The sequence below is a fragment of the Marmota flaviventris genome, chromosome 3, assembly GCF_047511675.1.
Source record: "Marmota flaviventris isolate mMarFla1 chromosome 3, mMarFla1.hap1, whole genome shotgun sequence".
Taxonomy (NCBI): domain Eukaryota; kingdom Metazoa; phylum Chordata; class Mammalia; order Rodentia; family Sciuridae; genus Marmota; species Marmota flaviventris.
The window spans coordinates 9,049,067-9,073,448 of record NC_092500.1 but is presented as its reverse complement, the minus strand read 5'-3'; the positions used below and the strand labels follow the sequence as shown (position 1 = coordinate 9,073,448).

The 24,382-nt window shown below is 60.7% G+C and overlaps 1 protein-coding gene across 1 annotated transcript in view; it reads left to right on the top strand.

Moving 5' to 3' along the window:
- The window catches only part of Cacna1i (calcium voltage-gated channel subunit alpha1 I), a 65,974-nt gene extending 52,247 nt beyond the window's left edge, over positions 1–13,727 (top strand). Inside the window, exons 26-35 of the mRNA XM_027928643.2 lie at positions 395–528; positions 1,177–1,247; positions 3,600–3,678; positions 4,278–4,399; positions 5,111–5,449; positions 5,717–5,863; positions 6,360–6,482; positions 7,196–7,361; positions 8,943–9,139; positions 10,072–13,727. Coding sequence (XP_027784444.2) covers positions 395–528; positions 1,177–1,247; positions 3,600–3,678; positions 4,278–4,399; positions 5,111–5,449; positions 5,717–5,863; positions 6,360–6,482; positions 7,196–7,361; positions 8,943–9,139; positions 10,072–10,713 — 2,020 coding nt within the window. The 3' untranslated portion in view covers positions 10,714–13,727. The remainder of the gene's footprint in view (positions 1–394; positions 529–1,176; positions 1,248–3,599; positions 3,679–4,277; positions 4,400–5,110; positions 5,450–5,716; positions 5,864–6,359; positions 6,483–7,195; positions 7,362–8,942; positions 9,140–10,071) is intronic.
- Positions 13,728–24,382: the final 10,655 nt, after the last annotated feature.

Below are 24,382 nucleotides of genomic sequence, written 5' to 3'. Positions count from 1 at the left end.
GCACTAAGCAGCTCAGTGAGGCCTCTGTCTCTAAATAAAACACAAAATAGGCCTGGGGATGGGGCTCAGTGGTCGAGTGCCCCTGAGTTCAATCCCCAGGACCAAAAAAATAAAATAAGTTTGAGATTTAGAAGTTGGAGCTCTATGCCTCTTACCCTGAGGAGGCCAGAGATGTTTATTTAGCTTGGTTGACCCCTTGCTTGGGGAGCAGAGGTCATGGGGGCATAGAGAGGGGACTGGACTCAGTGCATTTGGAGGCTGTTTGGGAAGGTGGTCACAGATCCCAGAGGGCCACAATAGGAGGGTGGAACCCTGAAGGCTCCCCAGCTACGGTGTGTCTGGGCCAGAGCGCTCCTCCCCCGACTCCCACTCCTGCCCTCTGCCTGTCGAGCAGGTGGAACCAGCTGGACCTGGCCATCGTGCTGCTGTCCGTCATGGGCATCACACTGGAGGAGATTGAGATCAACGCCGCCCTGCCCATCAACCCCACCATCATCCGCATCATGCGGGTTCTGCGCATTGCCCGGGGTGAGGGGCAGCGGCTGCCAGGGCAGGGAACGGGGGGCAAGTAGGGGCAGGATGAGACGCCCCATTCCCAGGGAGAGTCTACAGTGGCGGGGTGACGTGAGGGACTCTCTTTCGAGCAGAGCAGGAGCCAGGAAGCGCCCAGCCCCTCGCACCTGTGCCCACCCTCTGTCACCTCGTCACACCATGATCCCTGTGTCTAGTCTCAGACTGACAGAGCTCTAGTGGCTGCCTGGCATTTCTGCCAAGCTGGGCTGGGGACACTCAGTCCTCAGCACTTCCTCTGATCCCCTTGCCTCTCCCCAGAGGTGGGGAGGGCGTGCAGAGATTCAGGAGGGACACGAGTCCTCCTTCGCCCGAGGGGATGAGGGGTCCTGGGTGCTCACATTGGCTGCCTTTGCCTCCTCGGGGTTAATGACTCGCTCCTTCCCACCTGCTCGGACCCACTCCCTATGGCTTCTTCACACCCACGTCCCCACCTCGGGCTGTGCACACCCCAGACATGGCATCCAGGGGCAGCCACGGGCAGGGCAGGCTCAGCTTGCATGCTCCCCCACGTCCCACCTGTCCCCGTCGCACACATCTGCACATGCTGTGCACACTCAGTCCCTTGGGGCTGGGCTGAGCCAGCGGGCTGCGTGTCACCCACAGTGCTGAAGCTGTTGAAGATGGCCACGGGGATGCGGGCCCTGCTGGACACCGTGGTGCAGGCTCTGCCCCAGGTAAGAGTCGCTCCAGGAGGAACCTGTGGGAGGCCACGCAGGGGAGGGGACAGAATGAGACCCTGGCCTGGGAGGGGGACCTTGAGCAGTCAGTGTGTGCCAGGCCCCACTGCCACCCCCTCCCCAGTGCCTGGGGCTCTGCTCAGGTGGCCTGGGCGCTGAGCCCCCGGGGCATTCACTGATTCATTAGGACTTACCCAGTCTCAAGGGCCTTTGGGGTCTTAAGACCAGCGGTGTAGACACAGCACACTCAAAATGAGAATGAAGACGGCCCAGGGAAGGTGGGGGCCTTGCTGGGGATGCCAGTGGGTTCTCTTCTCAAGTTTAGTGTGAGCTTCCTGGCGGCCTGGTTACAGAGGGAGGGTGACAGGCTCTCCTCCTGTCTGGTGGGAGAGGAAGGGCATTCGCTCAGAGACGGGCTTCCCCCTCACACATGGGAGATGGCAGGGGTGGGGTGCAGAGCTTGGGGGTGTGCGGCAGGAAGTGAGCTGGAGCCACCAGGCTTGGGATCAAAGTGTGGGCGCCAGGCATGCGTCTGACCTTCTCCTGCCTCGGTCTCCTTGCCCGTGGAGGGGGTGCTGGCAGTGCTGAGGCTGGGGGGCCGGGGCAGGTTTGCACACGGTGGCAGCTCGCCGAGCACAGGCAGAGCCTGCTCCACGCGGTGCCGGCTGAGCAGCTGGAGGTGGGAGCGGGTGTGGTGGTGGTGGGTGCCCAGCCTCCTGGCTCCCTGCTGCGCCCCTCTCCTGAGCTCTGACCCTGAGCACCCTGTCCTGGCCCCCAGTGCTGCGCTGGCGCGGGGCACGTGGAGGTCCAGGAGGGTCCAGCTTTCCATAGGAGGTAGACGGTGGTCATTACAGTCACGTCAGCACTTTAGGAGAGCACGTGACAAGTATAGTGTGTCCATGGGTCGGGGGGGGGAGCTTGCCCACGACATCTGCTGTGTGGACAGTGGACATTTCCTCAGTGGTATGTGAAGCCTGGTGGCAAGGAGACCTTGACCCTTTCCATGCAGAGGGAGGAGGCCTCAGGGAAGGCTCCTCAGAGGAGGTGACCCAGGAGTTGGGCTTTGAGGCGTGAGGACGAGTCATTGAGCAAAGACAGAGGGAACAGGGTGTGCAAAGGTACCACGGGGTCCTTTCCCACAGGATTGAAGTCCCAGGTTCAAGATCAGGCTGGGAGGGGAACCCCAGGCCAGGACAGCAGACCTTGGTTCTGAGGCAGTAAACTTGGACGTTATCCTGCAGGGACGGGGTGCCACAGGAGGCTCTGGGCAAAGGAGGCCTTTTAGAAATTTTCCCTGATGACTGTGAGGAGAATGGAGGGGAGAGTGGAGGCCATCCAGGCCCTGGGGTGCTGGGGTGGAGGGAGAAGACTGATGGGAAGGTGAAGGGACCCTGGTTAAGGAGCCCCCAACCCTGGGCCTGAGCAGGGCGAGAAGCTGAACTCAGAGGGCCTCTGCCACGCCAGATCCTTCTCAGCTGTCAGCTTCGCCTCGGAGGTGCCCACTAAGTGCTTGTCTCATTAGTGAACGGAAAGTGATTTAATGAGCCAGACACTGGCTTGGAGAGCGGCTGGGAAGGAAACTGCTCTGGAGCCTTCGTGATCAGGGGCTCACTTTCAGCAATTAGCAGGAACGCGCCTGATCCCACTCACCGGGCCTTCGGAGGGCCCGGGAGGGATGGCATTTCCAGGGCAGGGACAGATGGGCCTTACCTTATCGGTGGCTCCAGGTGAAGGCGGTCTCAGGCGGGGCCGATGGAACAGGGTTTGGAATCTGGGGCGTGTCCTCCCGCGGGAGCCATGGGACGCCACGCTGGCTGCGTCTCTGGTGTTCTGTGCCCACGGGCTGCGGGCCGTGAGGGTTGTCTGTTCCTCTCCGAGGCCCCGCGCTGGCCTGAGGAGCCACAGAGGACTTCACCCAGTCCTTAGGAGCAGGGTCTTCCCAGACCTGCAGAGGACAGTGCCAGGGCACACCTGTTACAGTGGTGCTGTCGGGCTGTGTTCATTCCACCAGGGGAATCCAGGCGGGCTTCGCAAAAAGGTGGCATTGCCGCAGACTCCTGCGTGGCCGAGGGGCGTGGCGGGGCGTGGCCTGCGGGTGGGTGTGGCTTGGGAGGATGGTTCAGGGATGCGAATGAGCCAGCCGGGTGTGGAAACAGGTGAAGACTTGGCTAGCGTTTCATTATTCTGTGCCCATGCTGTCCCGCCCACCCTCCAGGAGGTCGCGGGGGCAGCCATGGGCACACAGCTGGGCCTTTGCTGCACCCTCCCTGGCCAGGGCCACCGCCCCTGCCCTCTGCCCACCCAGCCCCTCTGCTGCTGACCACTGGCCCCGCCTGCCTCTCCCTGCAGGTGGGCAACCTGGGCCTCCTCTTTATGCTGCTCTTCTTCATCTACGCCGCCCTGGGGGTGGAGCTCTTTGGGAAGCTGGGTGAGTGACCCCTGAGGCCTGCTGGGGTGGGGCTGGAGGAGGCCCTGGCAGCCTGGGGGAGCCTGAGCCACCCCTCCACTCTGTCACTGTACTGAGAGATGCCCCGGTGGGTGGAGCCTGAGCTTCTATGGGTGGCCCCTGGCCCACATGTGCTCCTGGCCTGTGGTGGTCCCTTAGGCCCCAGCTGTCTGGTCCCCAGGGACCCTGTCATCCCCTGCCCCTGGGCCAGTGTCCTTCTTCAGCCAGGACCTCCCCAGCAAGCAGAGGGGCCCAGACAGGGCAGAGGGCAGCGTGGCACTGAGCTCAGCCCTTGGATCAGCCCCGAGGTTAGCTCCAGAAAGTGGGTTCTCTGAGGGGCTGGCCCCTACCCCACCCCATCCTCTTTCAGCCCTGATTCTTGGGTTGGAGGAGAAGCTGGATGCTCCTGAACCTGAGCCCCAGCCTGCGTAGCACCTCCCTAGCCCGGTGTCTCTAGCTGTAGACAGTCTGCACACACGGGGTCACGGTGGGGAATCTGGGAGGAAGCTGGGGGCCCCCTCAGGTTGGGCCGTGCAGGGGGCTCTGTCTGTGGGACGGGCTGAGCCCCTCTCTGCTTTCAGTCTGCAATGACGAGAACCCTTGCGAGGGCATGAGCCGGCACGCCACCTTCGAGAACTTCGGCATGGCCTTCCTCACGCTCTTCCAGGTCTCCACGGGCGACAACTGGAACGGGATCATGAAGGTGCTTGTGGGCGGCCTGGGGAGGGAGGCTGGGGGCGTGTTCTGAACTGAGTGCAGGTGCCACTCCTGCTAGTCACCGCACCCTCTTGCACACCCAGCGTCCTCTTGCACACAGGAGAGGAGCAGAGGGACCTGCCTGGGGCCCTGCGGCTCAGCAAGGTGGCTCTGAGGCCAGGATAGGTAGTGCCGTTCTCTAGGGGACGGACCTCTGCAAGAGCCCGGCAGGAGGGTGGAACATGGGGAGGCACCATTTGTCACCCGCTGACAGAGGTGAGGCCTTGGCCTCCTTGGGTGGAGACTGGCAGCTGAGTGTCCCTTTCCGCATCCCACATGGGCCTCTCTAGAATGATCCCAGCAAGTGAGAGGGACATCAGGGCGGCTGGGAGGAGGCGGGAGGAGCAGCCCCCTCACAGGGGTCCCGGCAGGTGGCGAAACCTCCCCTGCTTTGTTGGTTGGGGGTTGAGGTGACCTAAGAGCCAGACGGCAGGGACAGACCCCCTAGAAGACCCCTGGATGTCCTGGTTGGGCCTGATGGTGGCCCTGGGAAGCAGGGGGTGAAGTGGGTGGAGTGAGCAGGGAGGTGGCAGGGCCACTAGGGACCCAGCTGAAGCCGCGGCCGGCAGATGCCACCACAAGCCAGGTGGGGTGGGGGCCGTGAGGACCTGGGGGGGGGTCGGACTCCTGGCTGTCACCTCACGGCTCCCGCCCGCAGGACACGCTGCGGGACTGCACGCAGGAGGAGCACAGCTGCCTGAGCAGCCTGCAGTTCGTGTCGCCGCTGTACTTCGTCAGCTTCGTGCTCACCGCGCAGTTCGTGCTCATCAACGTGGTGGTGGCCGTGCTCATGAAACACCTGGACGACAGCAACAAGGAGGCGCAGGAGGACGCTGAGATGGACGCCGAGATCGAGCTGGAGATGGCACATGGCCTGGGCCCCAGCCCGCGGCCGCCCCCCAGCTCCCCGGGGGCCCCAGGCCGAGGGCCAGGGGGGGCGGGCTGCGGGGGTGACGCCGAGGGCCGCCTGTGCCGGCGCTGCTACTCCCCAGCCCAGGTGGGTGGCCGCCTCCGAGGGCGCCAGGGTCCCCAGGAGGCGGGCACTGTGGGCTGGGGGACAGTGGGGCTGGGGAGGCCTCCTACAGAGACCTCTGTCTTTTGGGGCCCCACCATGCTCAGCTCCAAAAGGGGTGACCCTGTGATGAGGGGACAGGGTCCAGGCCACGGGCGCAGAGACCGGGAGGGCAGCTCTGCCCCACCCACCCGCAGTCCCGGGACCCGGTCGATAATCCCACCTGTCCCCACCCCGTCCCCGTCCGCCTAGGAGAACCTGTGGCTGGACAGCGTCTCTTTAATCATCAAGGACTCCTTGGAGGGGGAGCTGACCATCATCGACAACCTGTCCGGCTCCATCTTCCACCACTACGCCTCGCCTGCCGGCTGCGAGAAGTGTCACCATGACCAACAGGAGGTAGCAGCAGCCAGGGAGGAGGCTGGTCCTCGTGTGGGTGCCGTGAGGCCTGTAGGGGTCCTGCTCTGGGCCCCAGAGCCACGTGGTCCTGGAGGCTGGGCAGGTGGCCTCTGCCCGAGTCCCCGCAGCTTCCTGTCTCTCTGGGGGGGGTACAGGGCTCTTGCTGGGGAGCCCCAGCCTCAGAGATCAGATCAGGTGAGATCAGTGGCCCCAAGTTCCCAGGGTCTCTGGGCCCTGCCTGTGACACACTGAGCAGGAAGTCCATCCAGGCGACAGGAGCCGACCTGGCCCAGCCTGCACGGGCACTTGGAGGTAGGCTACCAGGTTGGGCTCCCTTCAGAGGTGACCCCGTGTCACATCGTGGTCACTGTGCCCAACAGGCCCCTAGACCTCTCTGAACACTGCCCTCTGTCCTCCCTGAGTCCCATCACCAGGTGCTCTGCTTCCCAGGCCTGCTGCCCCCGCCACAGGTGACCAGGCACCGTCTCTCCCGCAGGTGCAGCTGGCCGAGACGGAGGCCTTCTCCCTGAACTCGGACAGGTCCTCGTCCATCCTGCTAGGTGATGACCTGAGCCTCGAGGACCCCGCGGCCTGCCCGCCTGGCCCCAAAGACAGCAAGGTGAGCAGCCCCCAGGCCCCTGCACCCTGTGCCGCCCTTCAGCAGGATTTGGGGTGCGCAGTGGCTGGGCTCAGGCAGGGTGCAGCCTAGTTAGTCGTCCTTGACTCTGAGAACAAGTCGTGGAAATCTGGGGGTCTGAGTCCATCTGTCTTGAGGGGCATCCAGGTAGCTCTGGAGGACCTTCTTGGCAGGGCCACCCTGGGCTGCGGGGCTGAGGAATGCCAGAGCTCAGTGCTGAGGCCAGAAAGGAGGGTCATGCCCCCATGCCCCCATTTACAGATGTACAGACAGAGGCTCAGCAGAGGGAAGGGCCATCCACGGCCATGCGACAGGGAGGCTGCGGTGGCCTCTCCTCCTGTACCCTTGCCTCCACTGCCCTTGGCTTGGCTTCTGCCCTGGGCCAGGGTCTGCACAGGCCCTTGGTTCCAGAGGATGAGGGGGATCTGCTGCCCTCAAGGATCTAAAAGTCAAGAGGAGAGAAAACGGGGAACCACTGGTTGGGGTGTTGGAGGGGGCTGCCTGGAGGAGGGGCCCTTCCGCTGAGAGATGGGAAGGTGGCGCATATTGAGGGTGGGGGAGGGGAGGTGGGGCCTTCCAGGCATCGAGGGCAGATGGAACCAGGGACAGAGCAGCATGGCCATGAGGTGGCTGCGGCAGGCCCAGCCTCTGTCCCCCCTCCACCTTCCTGACCTGTCCACCTCCCTTTCCTGCAGGGTGAGCTGGGCCCGCCTGAGCCCACACGGGTGGGGGACCTGGGCGAGTGCTTCTTCCCCTTGTCCAACATGGCCATGTCCACGGGTGCAGAGAACTTCCTGTGTGAGATGGAGGCAATCCCCTTCAACCCTGTTCGGTCCTGGCTAAAACACGAGAGCAGCCAAGGTGAGGGATGGGGGCCCCCAGCCCCGCGAGCCTGATCTTGGGCATCTGCTTCAGACCGAGGTGGTTGAGTTCTTCCTTGGTATTTTTGCCCAGACTGTTATATTTATTCCAGAAAGAACCAGATGGATATCTGACAATGAGATAGACTCTGAGGTTTGATATAATTATGATAAAATATCAAGAGCCAAATGCTCCAGAGATGAGATAATAATTATAATAGGAGCTAGGCTAAGCTAATGCTGAGGTTCCTAGGAGCTGTGGTGAAAAGGGAAGCAGGTTGTGCACACAGTTCTCTTTGTTAAGCAGAAGGAAAGCCGCCTGATTATTGAGTTGTTTTGTAGAGGTAGGGGACTGAGCTTGCCTGTCCCTTGGGCTCACCTTTGCCTGTAGTCGTCTTGGAGGGTGACAGGTTCACAACACTTTCTGGGGAAGAGGGCAGAGAAAAGAAATCCAGCAAAAGAGAGACCCCAGACTCTGAGCCCACCCCAAGGCCTCTTGAAATGTCTGCCCTGGGTGCCTCTGAGGTACTGGGGTAGGTGCTTCTCCAAGGACCCTCACTAAAGCTAATAGCTTCTCTGCTGGACATGGTGGCTGAGGTGCCGAGACCACCAGACTTCTTTTTTTTTAATACTAACTTTTTAGTTGTAGGTGGACACAGTCTCTTTATTTTATTTTTATGTGGTGCTGAGGATCGAACCCAGTGCCTTGTGCTTGCTAGGCGAGCACTCTACCCCTGAGCCCCAGCCCCCACCAGACTTCTTGAAGTAAAAATCTGGGCATAGGGTCGGACCCAAGAGCCTTTTTGATTGAATGGAATCTCATCCCCTTAGTGAACCATTTCTGTTGCCTTTTTCCTTAAACAATAAAGCCGTGTAGACGAGGAATCCCACCTGGGGACATTCAGGCTGCATGGCCATCTGGGGTGCCTACTTATATATTTCCAAATCCTGTGCCCACCCCGTCTTGAAAGGTGTGGAGGGGACTGTGGGGAGGCTGCTGCTGCTCGTCCTCCCCAGCACACCCAAGCGCTGCCCTGGCCTCGGGCTCCCCAGCCTGTGCCTCTCTCTCCATCCCCAGCGCAGTCGACTGCCGGACCCTGCAGCTTCTGTCTGCTGGGCTCAGCCAGTGCAGGCCCCTGCCCAGAGCTGGGAAGGTCAGCCCTGACTGTTGTCCTAGAGGGCCAGGCCCCTGGGGTGACAGGCCTGAGGGCAACTATTGCTAGTGAGTCAGCACTTACTGAATACTTGGTTCTGGGGGAGACTCTGCCGCTGCTGCTTATTCAGGGCCTGCTGGATGCCTCCAGGTAGCATCTGGTCTGGTTTTCACAGGAAGAGACATGGTCAGGCCTTGAGCCTGGTCTGCTTGGCTCCTAAAGCTGTGGCTCTCTCAGTACCTGTCCTCCAGGAGTCACTCTGGCTGGCTCAGTGCTTCCTGCTGTCACAGCTGGCTGACTGAGGCTCAGAGAGCAGGACTCGCTGTGGCCCTTCCCTGGCCACCCCGTCAGAGCCTGCTCAGCGCCCAGCCTTCAGGGCCACCTGCAGCCTGAGCCTGCCCCAGCTCTGTCTCTTTTCTCCTCGGCAGCGCCCCCAACCCCCTATTCCCCAGATGCCTCCAGCCCACTGCTGACCATGCCTGCCGAGTTCTTCCACCCGGCTGTGTCTGCCAGCCAGAAAGCGCAGGACAAGGGCGCTGGCGCTGGGACCCTCCCCAAGATCGCCCTGCAGGGCTCCTGGGCATCCCTGCGGTCACCGAGTGTCAACTGCACGCTCCTCCGGCAGGTATGGGCACCCCCTGAGTTCATCAGAAGGGGATTTTGTGGGGGGTGGGGCTCTGGGTGGGTGTGGCAGGGGCTTGATGGGAGCAGAGGTGGAAGGTGGGGCTACTGGGTATTGGACTGCCTGGAGCTAGAGCCCCATGTCACCGTGCACACAGAAGGACCACAGCACATAGTGCAGAAGGACCACAGCACATAGTGCAGAAGGACCACTGCACATAGTACAGAAGGACCACAGCATATAGTGCAGAAGGACCACAGCACATAGTGCAGAGGCCAGCAGACCATTTGTGGTGGTGGAGGCGGGGCTGGCAGGCACTCCTGCCTCATTTATCCATTTAGGGATGGCTGACCCTGGCTGTGTCCTGGGGTGCCTGGGGTGCCAGGCGGTGTGCCCCAGCAGGCAGCAGGCACAGTTTCCCTGCCCCAGGGCTGATAGCTCCTGTTTGGAGTGTGTGCAGCCGGGTGGGCGCAGAGAAGATAACTGTCTACATAGTGCAGTGTATTGGGAAGTGATGCATGCTGGGAGAGTGGGCACAGGGAGGGGCTGGGCGTGGGGGGCTGGCGGCCTTTCTGAGGAAGGTGGGGAGGTGCTGGTGGAAGGTGGGCCTGGAGGACAGGGGCCCTGCGGGTGTGAGCCCCTGCGGCGGGCCCAACCTCATGTCTGGACTGAGCTGGCCCCCTGTGAAGGGCAGGGCTGGGTTCTGACTTGGGTCCAAGAAGATAACTCTGGCTGCCCACTGAGTGAGGGGCAGAGGGACAGGGTGCCTCATGCAGTGTCTGCCACGAGCCCCCATAAGCTCAGGTGTGGCAGAGGGCAAAGCTGTGAGACCTGGGAGTTCCTGAGGGGTTGGGGGGGCTGCGCCCACCCCAGAAGGATGGGCCCCTTCCAGCTGTAGGGACTCCGAAGGCCCCAGCCCCTCCTCCCTCCTGCAGGCCACCGTGAGTGACACGTCGCTGGACGCCAGCCCCAGCAGCTCGGCGGGCAGCCTGCAGACCACGCTGGAGGACAGCCTGACCCTGAGCGACAGTCCCCGGCGCGCCCTGGGGCCGCCCGTTCCGGCCGCCGGGCCGCGGGCTGGCCTGTCGCCGGCCACGCGCCGCCGGCTGAGCCTGCGGGGCCGCGGCCTGTTCAGCCTGCGCGGGCTGCGCGCGCACCAGCGCAGCCACAGCAGCGGCGGCTCCACCAGCCCGGGCTGCACCCTGCACGACTCCATGGACCCGTCGGACGAGGAGGGCCGCGGCGGCGCGGGCGGCGGCGGCGCGGGCAGCGAGCACTCGGAGACGCTCAGCAGCCTGTCGCTCACGTCGCTCTTCTGCCCGCCGCCCGCGCCGCCGCCGCCCGGCCTCACGCCCGCGCGCAAGTTCAGCAGCACCAGCAGCCTGGCCGCGCGCCCCGCGCCCCGCGCCGCGCTCGCCCGCGGCCTGGCGCGCAGCCCCTCGTGGGCCGCGGACCGCAGCAAGGACCCGCCGCGCCGGGCGCAGCCCGCCCTGGGCCTCGGCCCCGCGGCGCCCGAACCGCAGCCGCCACCCGGGGATCTGGAGGCGGCGGACGCCGCGAGCAAGAGGAAGAGATGAGGGCCACAGGGGCCGCGCCGGACGCCACTGTCGCCCGCCCGCCCCGTCTCACCTTCTTTTACCTCAGGAGCCAGGGAGCAGACAGCAATACTCGGTCCCCACCCCGGAGCGGGGCCGCCCGGGCCCTGGCGCCCGGGATTGAGGAGGGTCGGCCAGCGGGGCTCGCGCGGCCCGGCCCCTCCGGCGCATAGACGCATCTGTACGCAGCATAGATCCACGTAGACAGACGCATATATTTATTTTTTCTACTGAGAGCTTATGACTTCTAGAAAGTGCTAGAGTTGGGGGCAAGGCCGGGCCCTGGACAGGGGCTCGCTCTGCTGCTTAGGGCCAGGCCGCCCAGGGTGGATGGCCCTGCCCCGGCGGGGCAGCCGCAGTTTGGGTGGCTCCCGGGTTGGGAGCAGCTGGAGGGATTCTCAGGGCTCAGAGGCCCGAGACAGGCCCGGAAGAGGTGCAATTCAGGGTGCACTTTTTTTTCCCTTTAAAGAAGAGACGCTGCTAAGATCTCCCCTCCACCCAAGTGTCGGGGTGTCTGTCTTGTCCTCTGACTGTCTTGTTGTTGTGAAGTCTTTTGTAGACACCTCAGAGCACACAAACTCCCTTAGTCAACCGGTTAGATGTTTTCTTAGGAAATCAGGGGCGAGTAGTCCTATTTTCTAAGGGCAGGGGTTAGGGAGAGGGCAGCTCCAAGGCTGGCAGGGGGCCCTAGTGCCAAATGAAGTCCTGACCTCAGTGAGCACTCTGGGGGGTGGGTTTCTGCCCCCTGGAAGGCCATGAGCTGGGATAGCTGCTTATATAGGATAGAGGACACATGAAGGGGCATTGAGCAGATTTCAAGGGTCAAGGGTACCCCCCTGGTCCATGCAGGTGCCCCTGGACTCAGCAGTCAGTTGTGTGGGACTTACTGCTGTAGCTGCGGCATAGGCCCAGGCTGCAGCTATTTCTGGGGTTGTGCTCACCCCCCACAGCAGCTCTTCTCCTTCCCTAGTGGAGTTCAGGGTACAGCAGGTCCCACGGGGTTCTAAGCAGGGAGCCACCTGCCCAGGCCTAGGGACCAGCCCCCTCCCTCCCCTCAGCTCCTTCACCCTGGAGACCCAGGTCCTCCGACCCCCTGATGGCCCATCCCTGGGTCTCTGTCTCACTGTCCCTAAGGTCAGGTCTCTCTGTAGGAGTGCTTTTCAAACAGGTTCTGGACGGGTGTTTTTATTTAGATAGTTACGCATTTTTCCATTATTTATTAGAAAAAAAACATAACGTGTTGAACCTGTGATTTCACAGGCATAGTGCTTAGGTCAAGGCTGAGTTCTAAAAAGCAAGTCGATCTAAAGTCAGTTTAAGGAAGGAGCTTGGAATGCGTTGGCAGCGGTGTCTGCAGGTTTAGCAGAAATGCAGCAGGGTTGGCAAATGCCATGCTTTGGCCGTTGGGGGCCTTGGCCTCTGCTGACGCCTGCCCAGCTGTAGGGGATGTCCTTGCTCCCAAACCCTGACTTCAAAGACCTTGGCTTCCAGAGGGCTGTGTGGACAGGATCTGGGGGAATTCTAGGCTGCCCTGGGGACCCTTGGGGCCTGGGTGCTATAGCAGAGTGGAGAGGAGGTGGGTGATGGGCTTCACTGCCTGGAGGCCCTTCTCAGAGCTGAGGGGTGGGGGGGAAGTGTCCTCAGGCCCACTGTGCACCTGAGAAGACCCAGGCCCAGAGGGGAAGTGGCCCTGGGGTCCTGCAGGGCCTGGCAGCAAAGAAGCTGGGGTACCTGTGAAAGCCAGTGGAGGGCCAGGACCTCACACCTGGACAGTGTAAAAGCATCCCGGATCTTAAAGGTGGGCGATTTGGGGCGTCCAGCCTGGCGTAGGGCTGGTGTGCCCGTCACCTTCACAGGGACAAGTTCTGACACTGTCCGTCAGCCTCTGTTTTTCTGGGCCCAGCCTCTGCCATCTTGTTTAATCTGCAGGGCGGCCCTGTGAGGGGTGGGGGTGCTGCTCCAAGCGGACTTTCCAGTGTCACTTGGTCCTCAGTGGCCGGCAGGGATTACGTCCCTTCACCCTGAACTGTGTGACCCTGCAATAAGCAGGCACGTGAGGAGGACATTCTAGGCAAAGGGACCAGCGTGAGCAAAGTCCAGGCCCAGCCGAGCAGGGCACGCGAGAAGGTGGGAACAGCTGGACCTGGAGGCAGAGAAGCTGGGCCCCCGTGGCCGGCTCCAGCAAAGTGCCGAATGCCGATTCCAGGCATTTGCCCTTGTTCCTGTGGGTGTCAGGGACCAGGAAGCCGAGAGGCACCAGCCTGAACGCTGAGATGAATGTGGGTTGGGCAAACGGTCCCTCCTCCCCCTCCAACTCTGTGACCTGGGCTGTGTCCATCACAAAAGCACAAACTTACCCTAATCCACTTGGGCCTGGCTGTGGGGAGGATGGGGTTCCTGCGCCAACTCCCCTAAAGCTGTTTGTTTGCCAGGCTTTGTGGAGTGGAGACTGGTGGGCACCTTGGCATCTGCAGAGGGGGCCTCGGGACAAGACGGGCCGCGGCCTGCCCCTGGCCACGCTCCCTCCTTTCCCTGCAATGTCCTCTGCCCCAGGCAGCCCGTTGAAGGAGGACAAAGCGCACAGTATCAGCCTGTCTGCCTGTCCCTGTCCCTCCCTGGGAGCCTGCCGCTCCAGCCCCCTTTGCTGCGCTGTGTAAGGGCTTGGGGTCTTAGAAGCCACTGTTTAGCCCATACACACATAAATATTTCTGTCTTTGTGCAATAATCAATGTTTCTGGCAGAGCCAGAGCCAAGCCGGGGCCTGCGGAGGAGGCAGAGGTCACCTCCTCCAGGAAGCCCTCGGCTGGCTCGGCCGCTGTGGCTGCAGCACACCCCCACCCCATCACTGTACAGTTTCTATGGTGTGAATGAACTTCCCTCCTAGTTGCTGACGGCGCTGGTCCCTGCGGGCCCAGATGGCCCAGGTGTAGAGAGACCAAGCGGCCACCCCACCAGTGTTGTTTTGAATAAAACCCAGATACCTATTTAGGACTTTCTCCACGGGTCTTGGCTCTTCTTTCCTTAGACGGGGGTGTGTCAAGCTGGGTGTCTCCCAGGGAAAGGTGTGTGGCCTGGGGGGGGTCGGGGACCTAGAGACGCCCTAAGGCAGGTTCCTCTCCTGGCTGGGGTGTGAGTGGGGACCACCGACCACGGGGCATGGGAGGAGTCGGAGTGGCTTTCACTCTCTGGTGGTGTGGCTGAGATCTAGGGCGAGGGGGTCACATGGGAAGACAATCTCGTCACCTTTGGCTCTGTTTTCTGAATTCATATTAGCATTAGACTTTCTTGGCTGCAAAAGATGAAAACCCAACTCATACAGGCTTAAGAATGAAAAGAGACGCACAAAAGGAGGAAGAGAAGGGGAAAGGAAGGGAGGAAAGAAAAAGGAAAAAAATAGTGGCTCAAGTTATGAAAAAGCACAGAGATAGGACTGGCTTCAGGTTTGGCTGGATCAAGGATTCTAATGTGTCACTAGGATGCAGTCCCTCTCTGTTTCTTGGCTTCTACATTTGCTTCCCTCGTCTCCATGAGGCCACCAGCGGCCTGGGCCTGTCCACCCATGCCAGGTGAATATGAGTCTGTCCAGACAGCCTGGCGTGTCCTTGGGGAGGCCTCTCACTCAGCTTCACTGGGCTCCAGGCTGTGGGGATATTGCTCAGATTGGTCAGTCCCAAGTCACCAGACCACTCTGAGATCCAGGAATGGGTGACCTCTGTGCCACAGCCTGAGAGCAGGGAAGGGAGAAAAGGCCAAGGAAATGGGGGTGTGCTGCTGGCAGAGGGGGGTGCTCTGGGCAGCAAGACCCAGAATTCCTTTCCTCCGGTCACGTCCCCTGGGTAGCGTGGGTCTCTTCCCTGCCCTTCAGCAAGAGGCCAAGAGACCCGCAACTTCGATGCTGGGTGCAGATGCCTGTGCTCCTGGCCTGGCCTTGTCCACCTCGGGCACCTGCCTCACTGTGGGCGCAGGCCCAGGGGCCCGAACACGGATGTGCTTCCTGTGTGAGGGTCTGCATGCTCGTGTGTGTGCACGTGTGTGTGCAGACACCAGCGCCGGCTCTGCTGTGGGTCTGTGAACAGGCCTGGCCCAGCCCTGGCGGCCTGGCCGGGTCCAGAGGGGCTTCTTAGATGGCCAAGCAGGCCCCTCTGCAGAGCAGGCCGCGGCCCTGGGTGTGAGAGCAGGCCCCTGGCGTGGCATTCGGGCCAGCAGCTCTGCGTCCTGAGCCCGCTGCCTGCGAAGCTGAGTGCCCAGGCTGACAGGTGCCTGGCAAGCCCCACACCTCCAGTGGCCTGTCTCCGGTCCCCTGAGGCAGGCCTGCTGGACTCCTCCTCCGGGGTGTTCTACAGGCGAGGGGTCTCGGGCTCAGTGTCCAATCCAGTGTCCAATCACTTCTGCCAGTCCCCTGTCCCTCCTGGGCCCCGGGCTTCAGAAGGCACGTCCCTGGAGACCTGGTATGGCCTTGACTCCCCCTTGCCTCCTTGGACATGGGCCCCTCCCTGCTCTCTTCTTGCTACTGTCCCCTCAGGCCTTATCACCCTGTGTGGCCCTGGGTTGTCATGCCACCTCCCATGTGTCCTGCCAGGGCCAGGCCCTGTTCCCGGCACTCTCCCGAGCACGGACTTCCTGGCCCTCTGTGGGCCGGGCTGGGCACAGCCCACAACCCTGGACGGAGGAGGCCTGGACGCAGGACCGTCGAGGACCACGGGGCCGGGCCTGCTGCTCTCGGGGCTGAGGAGGCTGCAGGCTCTTCTGGAAAATGGCCCCAGCACTGCCCACCATGACCACCCAGCTCAGGTCGGGTGCTCCAGACCAAGGTGACCATGTGGCTGGACCAGAGCCATGTGACTGGCCAGCGTGAGAGGTCCAGGGGCATGATGGGGGGGGGAGCAGAGGAGAGAGTGCCCAGTGGAGGGTGGCACAGCCCGAGGCCCCAGAGCTGGGCCTTCTGCTGAGCACAGCCCGAGCCCGCTCTGCCCTACCTCTGACTGGCGGACTGCAGGCTCCCCCTGGGCAGGGGACACTGTGACTGGTGGCTTCCCCAGGCCTAGGCAGGCAGCCATCCTCCCGCCCGTCACTCCCTGGGCTCCTCCCCACCTCCTGCTGACCCCCGCTGCACCCCACGCTGTCCCACCTGCCCCCAGCCCACGGAGATGACTGTCAGGAGGACGGTGCCTTCCTTCCGGGCCTCTCCTCCCCGCCTTGCTCTGCAGACCTGAGGCCAGGCCCCTCCCGGGTGGCCCTTCTTGGGTGGCTCCCTCGGGCTAGAGGGCCTTGTGGGTGCTGCTGCCCACCCACCTGTACCCCAGCCCGCCTTCCCCCGGGCTCAGCCTGGTGCCCCCACTGTGCTTGGGTGGGTGCTGCCCCTCTGCCCCTGGCTCCCCTTTCTCCCCCCACCCACTTCTCCTCCCCAGGGATGCGTCTGTGTCCCCACTGGCCAGCCGGCCAAGGACCAAAGCCTCAGGAAGTGTCAGCCGGTGGCTGCTTTAAAACCCTGTCACTTCTCCACCTGAGGAAACAGGCCCAGGGAGGCACATGGCTTGGATCTGGAAGGTTCCCCGAAGCCTGATGTGTCGAGGACTTGGTCCCCGGTGTGGCCAGGTACTGAGGTGGGGACTTGGGGAAGTGATCGGATCCCGAGGGTCTGTCCCCAGCGCTGGACTCACCCCGAGGGCGTAGTGATCTGAGTGGACTGCGGTGGGTGGCGTGATGTGGGGAGGCCTGGCTGGGCCCTGGCCTGCTTCCCGGCTGCCATGAGCTGACCTGCTTCCTCCCGGGCCCCTCTGCCAGGTGCTGAGCCTCACCTCAGGCCCGAGTTGTGCAGTTGACCGAGCGAGCACCGAAGTCTCTGGAACCCGGAGCCAGCACAGAGCGCTTCCTCCTTTCAGGTGTCGGGTGTTTGGGTCACAGCAGTGGACACCCGGTTGCTCTGGGTCACACCGTGAGGCGGAGGCCAGGGGAGACCTCTAGGTGGGGAGCCTGTGTCCAGCCCTCCCATGGCCGCCAGGGCCCCCGGGGCAGAGCCCGTGGTGTTTTCCTCTCCGTCACCCATTAATAATGGGATTAAAGCAAGTTCCTGCCAAGGAGAGAGACTGGCTCTTAAGAAACAGCTCAAGCACATTGTAAGAGTGAAAACCGTCGGCCATCAGCACTTTTTACCTAGACCTGAATTCATGAATGTTAACCAAATAATCACAGGCACGGAGCTCTAATGCCTGCGATTATGCACAACCACCATTATGGCTGTAATGACAATTAGATTCCGGCTCGGCGGTGGCTTCCAGGAGGGAGGAGTCCTCTGGTTTCCAGCGCTGTGACCTCGGATTGCCGTTGCCATGGCAGCGGGGCTGCGTGGGAATCTGTGGACAGGAGACTGGTCTTGTGGGGAGGTGCAGGACAAAGGTCCCTCCTCAGCCCCGAGCCTTAGTCAGAGCAAGAGGCTGGGGTGGCAGAAATGGCCAGTGCCCAGGGGCCCCTGCTGACTTCATCCCTTACCAGGCAATGGGCTGGCCCTGTGGGACACAGTGCTGTCACCTTTCAGTAAATATTAGTTGAGCACCTGCTAGGTACGGGGGATAGAGCAGTGGCAGGTCCCTGGGCGTGCTGAGCCCACAGCTCAGGGGGGACAGATAAGAAAGCAGACAGACATAGGAGCCGGGTCATCTCTGCCTGCGAAGGGCCAAGAAGGCACGGAAGCTGAAGTGACCGGGAGTGCCTGGAAGGGGTCCTTCTGCCCGCGTGGCCAGGGGAGGCCTAGCTGGGGAGGCCCGCAGGACAGCAAGAAGAGAATCCCGCAAAGGCAGTGGTGACCCTTTCAGAGAAGACAGCGGGGTAGGCAGAGGAGACACGGGACACAGCTAAAATCGAATTTCTGATAAATCACCCATAATTCCTAGTGCGAGCCTGTGTCACGCATCACCGAGACAGGCTGACCCTAACAGGTCGTTTGTTGCCATCTGAAATTCACAGGTACCTGGCCTCCTGGATTCGTCTTTGCTACATTCAGCCAGCCCGACAGAGAGCAGAGCTGCCGCCCACTCACCCCACGCCCTGCGCTGTCCTCCTGGAGGGTGGCTCACAGGTCCCCAGCCTGTTTCCCCTAAAAGCCCTGGGACTGCGTGAGGTCTGCAGGGCCCTGGGGCACTGGTCCTCACCCACCGTCCAGTGACTTCACTTCTCCTGCCTGCTTCTTCATCCCCACCCTCCTGCACCACCCTTCAAGGCCTCGACCCGGCTTACTGTCCAGAGAAACTTCTGTGCACCTTCCGCTTGGTCCCAGCCTGTGCAGACGCTCGGCACTTCACTGTCTGAAAATTAGCCATGCATATTTAAAATTTTTAATTAATTAATTTATGGTACTTGGGATTTAACCCAGGGGGACTTTAGCCACTGAACTATGTTTCCAGTTCTTTTGTTTTTATTTTGAGACAGGATCTTGCTAGGTTGCTGAGAACCTCCTAAGTTGCTGAGACTGATCTTGAACTTGCAACCCTCCTGCCTCAGCTTCCTGAATTGCTGGGGTTACAGATGAGCACCATCGCACTGGTTATAAATTTTATTATATAAAATATACATAACAGAGTTTCTCCTCTTAACCATTTTTAAGTTCTGCTGCATTGAGTATATTCACAGTGTAATGATGCCATCGCCACCACCCATGTGCAAAACCTCTTCCTTTCCCTGGACTGAAATTGCAGCCTCTAAACACCAGCACCCTCATCCCCCATCTGCCTCCCAGCCTCTGGCAGTTGCCATTCTTCTTTCTCTGTCAATTCCAAGTACTTCATAGAGTGGAATCTAAGTATTTGTCCTTTTGTGATGGGAGAGTTTCACTCTGCACAATGTCCTTGAGGTTCGTTCTTCCTTTTTAAGGCTGAGTAATATTCATGGTGTGTGCCCGCCATATTGTTTTTCTGTTTGTTGATGGGCACCTGGCTTGCTTCCACCTTTTGGCTGTTGTGAGCAGTGCTGCTGTGCATTTGGGTGTGCAAATCTGCTCAAGTCCCTCTTTCTCTTCCTTAGTGTGCATTCCCCAAGTGGCATTGCTGGGCTAAGGGTAGGTGCTAGGTTCATTTCCTGAGGGACACCATGCCGCTTTCCACCTCCACTGACTGTCCCACGCTCCCACCTCAGGTGCTGGGATGGATGAGGCGCAAGTTCCTGGCCTCCTGTACTTTGTGTTTCTCTCTTTTCTTCCCCTCCTCTCTTTAGCTAGCTCTAGTCTGCTTGCCTGGGGGCGGGGGTGGGGTGGGGGTGAGACTTCCACTGTGTCTGGACTCCTTGACTTACTTCCAGAAGCCCAAAGAAGGACTCGGAGGGCTTGCAGAGGAGGGAGGGGAGAAGCAGGGAGGGGGAGGGCCTGCCGAAGTCCCCAGGGCCACACAAGGCCTGGAAGAAGCTGGAGCCACAGTCCCCAGGGCATGGGCTGGGCGGGGCAGGGCCCTGCTTCTAATGCCTGGTCACAGCATGAGGCAAACCCTCGGGTGGGACAGACGGGCAGAGAAGTGGGGCCTCCCTGTGCTCCCAGGAGGGTCAGAGCCTCCTCCACACGTGCTGTGTGGCCGGGCAGATGGCTCCAGCTCCGGGCTGTGCCCTCTTCCGAGCAGGCTGGGTCTGGCTGGCTGCAGTCAGCTCCTGGGCCTGCTCCCTGGGCAGGTCTCCTTACCTTGGGCCCAGACCTGAGCGCTCTGAGGCGGGGCTGAGGCCCTGGTGCTCCCCGGCAGGTGCTTCTCCTGCAGCCGCGGAGTCCTGGGGCCGGGGGTTCAGTGCACTTCTTGGGAGCCTCTTGGCCCCCCGCAGCCTTGCGCGTCTATTCTCATCCTTCTGCATCCAGGCCCAGGGTCTGTCTGTCTGTCTCTTTCTGTCTGTCCAGGCTCCTTGGCCTCCTTCTCATGGTGCGGGTGCCGGGCAGCTAGCACCCCAGGCAGGGTGCCCTCACCTGGCTGGAAGGGGCTCCCCATCTCTCACATGCTCCTTGGGTTCCAGTCCTGCCATCTGGCCCTTGGGTGTTTACAGCCCAGGGTGGCCCTCGCTGGGACAGTCGGGAACCATGTGTTGTGCTGGTGCTGAGAACAGGGGCGCCCTCCCAGATCTAGGGAGCGCCAGGCTGGGGCTTCTTGTCCCTCCATGCACCACCCTCCACGTGCTGCTGAGGGGCACAGGACTTCCTGGGGGTGGGAGGGGCTACGTTGGCCCTCAGGGTCTCAGTCAGCTTCTTTCCACCAGGCCACATGGAGGGACATGGCCCAACACCTGTCACGGTGGTCCCTTCCATCTGTCCAGGTGGGTGCAGAAAGGGGGCACTAGGGTGGTGTTCCCAGCTGGTGATGGGTAGGCCTGGGGGTCCGAGATGCCCCACCCAAGGGTCCTTGATGGCTTCTCAGTTGGCTCACCATGACACCACCTCCGGGAACCTGTGTCCTGCCTGTGTCCCACCCCCCAGCCTGCCAGCTGGATCCGCTGACTTCCTTCCAAAGCATGGAGTACGTCAAAGTGACGGGTGTCATGGTGGGTGACAGAGACGGCTTCCTTCTTGCTTGCCCACTCCTGCTCTGTGGAAGCAGCAGCTGCGCAGTCAGCTGCCCTGGAGAAGCCCACGCGGGGGGGACTTGAAAGGTGCCTCCCTCCAGCCAACCTCCAGGGGCCCTGAGGCCCCCAGTCCAGTGTCCCCGAGATGCTGAATCCTGCCCTTGCTCCCTGAGCGGCTGTGAAGCGGATCCCCCAGTCGAGCCTCAGCCTCAGATGAAACTGCAGCCGGAGGGGCTGCTCACCCTCCCCTGGTTCCTGGCCCACAGAACTGCGCAGTTACAAATGTGGTCATTTTTAGCTGCTGAACTTGGGGCAATTTTGTACATAGCCGGGAACTAATACAAGGACATTTTTTTCTGTGCTCTGAAATCATGTCCTATGTATCACATGACAATCTAGAAAGGGCAAAATTAATCTGTAACACAAAAGTCCCCTCAGAACAGTGGTTGGCTCCTCGTGTCCGGGCAGAGTTGTCTGGGAAGAGATTTGGTAAGAAATGCCCACCCTCCTCTTCCTCCTCTTCTTCAGGTACTGGGGATTGAACCCACGGGGCACTTAACCACCGACCCACATCCCCAGCCCCTTTTAAAATTTTTTTATTTTGAGTCAGGGTCTCGCTGAGTTGCTTAGGGCCTCACTAAGTTGCTGAGGCTGGCTTTGAACTCGCGATCCTCCTGCCTCAGTCTCCCAAGCTGCTAGGATCACAGGCGTGCGCCCCTGGCTAGTAATGCCTTTTATTCTGATAGCGCTTTGATTCGGGTAGCACTTTTATTCTGATAGTTCTCAGGTGTAAGCTTTTGTCAAAACGCAGCCAGAGCTTTTCAAGGCAGGTGCCTTTCACTGTCTGTGACTTTTACGTCAGAAACAGCGAGGGCCGAAGCATCCGGAGAAGGTGCGCGGTGTCTTCAATTTGCTGTGAAATGCACTGAGAAATAGGCTGTAGCCCACGGGGACAGAGGGCTGGAGGGCCAGCAGGTCTGCGCTGAGACACTGGAGCGCCCCGCGAGTGGCCGCCAGCTGGGGGCGGGCTGGAGATTTCATAATAAGATCTTGTAGAAATTCTACCTCCCAATACTCACAGCGTATTTAAGGGGGAAAAGTCGGAACCCTGCTGGATAGTAACTGGTCAAGGCCGAGGCTGTTTCTTTCAGTGTGTGACTTCATTTCCTTCCTCCCTGGAGGGAAGCAGTGATGGTTTCCATTTGCATTTGGGGAAACTGAGGCTGGGGGAATCAGTCAATCAAGGGCAGAGCTGGGGTTTCTGCCTCCCCAGGGCCCAGGGTGGAGCTGCGTTGGCCTAGGGGGCCGTCTCTGCCTGGGCCTTACTTCCTCATCTCTGGAGCAGGATGCAGACGGCCAGGTGGGTGGAATCGGGCGCCATTGGCCTGTTTCTCAGGGCTCACTGCCCGGCTCTGGACGGCCTGGGGCTGTTTAGTCAGCTGTCTTCACTGCTGTGACTAAAGGACCCGCCTAAGACAACGGCAGAGGAGGGAAAGTTTATTTGAGGGCTCATGGCTTCAGAGATCTTGGTCCATAGAAGGCTGGCTCCATTCCTCATGGCGGGAGAGTGGTGGAGGGAAGCAGCTCACAAGATGATCAGGAAGCAGAGAGACTCCACTCACCAGAAAAGATATGTCCCCCAAGCCACGCCCCCAATGCCCCCCTCCTCCAGCCACACCCCACCTGCCCCAGTTACCGTTCAGTTACTGCCATCAGGGATTCATTCACTGACTAGGTCAAGGCTGTAACCCATCATTTCTCCTCTAAACCTTCTTGCTCACATGTGAGATTTTGGGGGACACCACACCCAAACCATAACAGGAGCCCTCCTGGGTGGGAGGCAGCCTCAGGACCCACCAGGCCTTCTCTTTGCCCTGGGATGTATGCCTTGAGGAGTGTGGGGCGGGAAGGAGCAGGAGATGATGGGCTTCTACGTGGACTTTGTTCCCGAGGCCTGGCCTCCGGGCAGCTGTGGCCTGAATGTGGAGCAGGCAGAACACAGCGACTCTCCCTCTCCACTGGCGGCTTTGGGGCAGTGCCACCGAGGTGCAGTTTCCGGGCTCTTCTCTCACTGAGTGTTTCCTGGAGAGAGGCTCAGGTTGGGCCAGGTGGCCACTGCGTCCCCCCGCCTCCTATTCCTGCAGCTCCTGCTGCTTGGGCATTTCATTCTGGGGGGGTGACAGGCTTGGGGTGGGGAGAAGAAAGCACAGATGTTGTAGCCTGTCATTCAAGGATAGTCCTAAGCTGGCTGAACCTGTCTCAGTGACATGGCCCCTGCTCCTCTCTGTTGCAGGAAGCTGTGCCCTGGACTGTCACACCTCCAGGCCTGGGCCCTGGCCATGCTCCCAGCCTGCATGACCTCTAGCACCTCACTATCCTGGAGACCCAGCTCCCTGGAGCCTTCCCTGAGCCCCAGGAGGAGTTGGCTGTCCCTTCTCCTGACCTCACGCTGTCCCTCCACCCTCCTCTGGGACCCCCAGAGTGGGCCTGAGTTGGAAGCCCCTGGCTATGCCCATCAGCTCCAGCTGCCATGACAGAATGCCATGGCTACCCAGGGTCCTGGAGGAGGGACGTCCAGCAGCTTTGGCTCTTGATGAGGTTCTTGGTAAGTTCTCTTCCTGCTCGAGGTGGTGCCTTCTCTCTGTGTCCTCACAGGCCTTCTTTGTTGAGCCCAGAAGAGAGAGAATGAGCTCTGGTCTCTTCCTATTCTTGGCACAGGACGGGGGGCTGGGGACACACCCAGTCTAAAGCAGAGACCCACAGGGGCTCCTGAAAGATGGCCCAGGGTCTGCTCGGGGGCCTCTCAGAAGCCTGGTTTGGCTGATGCATCACTGAGGGGGTCACCACAGAGACAGGACACATAGGGCCGCGAGCCACATAGCAACAAGTACGTTAGTGACTGGACGACACAGCCTGAATGTTTAGGTTTACAAAAGGTCACGCCGGGATGTTTGCACCAAGACAAAATTGCCTAAATGAAGCCTTATCAGAATGTATCCTTATCACTGAGCAACAATGATTTTATAGAAACATTAGAGAGAGAGGGAGGGAGCCAGGGTATTAGGTGGGAGGGCGGGGCGGCGAGGGTGGGGCAGGCTGGACTGCACGTCCCAGGCTTGAGGCAAGATCCCGATTCTCTGGAAAGCTCCAGTCTTTGCAGACGGGGCCTTCAAGCCATGGATGGGCCCCCATGTTATCCAGCTCAGTCCCTTTGTCGACCATCAACTCGCTGAGGGTTAAGAACATCTAGACCAGTGTTTGAACACGTGCCGCAGCCCAGCCAGGCGGACACAGGACACACCGTCGCGTCCCAGCAGAGCCTGTTCCTGCGCTTGGTCTCATCAGCAGGGGCCCGTGACTTCCCCTGAGGCTGCTGAGAAGGTTAGAGGAGCGTGTGAGCGTCAGGGTCTTAGCTGGTTCCTCCAGCCTGCCATGTCTCTGCAGACCTGTCTTGGGAATGTCACCACTGTAAGAAAGAGGTCCTCCAGCCTAGAGGGGACCTCTGCAGCCAGGACAGGATCATGGCCTCTTGACCTGTCTGCACAGAGGGTGCCAAGCATGCCAGGCAGGGTGTCACTAAGAGCTCTAAGGTGAGGCTTGCTAGCAGGGACGAGCCGTGATGTCCGCCAGCTCCTCCAGAGCACTCCCTGGGCTGTCCTTGGGGCCCAGCCTGCTCCAACCTGGGGCAAGTCCTGCCTGATTCTTTGGTCTCCAATGCTCTGGACCACAGGATCCCCCTTCCAGGCAGAGACCCACCCCGGTCCTGGAACCTCAGCCTGTAGCATCACCTCCTGAGTGACAGCCCCCACCCTCAGATGCACAGTGGCCATGATTCTTTTGTCTCAGGGTTACCTGTGTGCATCCAAGTCCCCAATTACCTGCGAACTCCTCCAGAGCTGTCAGCGTTGTCTGGAATCTCAGTGGCCAGAATAGGACCTGGTCCAGAGCTAAGAGACACATGGCAGGGAGGGGACCTTTTACAGTGGGTCCCTCGGGCTCTGTGACCCAGGTAAACACCCTTGACTTAGCTAAGCCTGGCAAAGGTTCTGCGAAGACCTAATTCATAGTATCACTGTAATGAGAGGTTAATTCGGGCTACACAGTGGCCTGGGAAGTAGCTAAGGCGTGC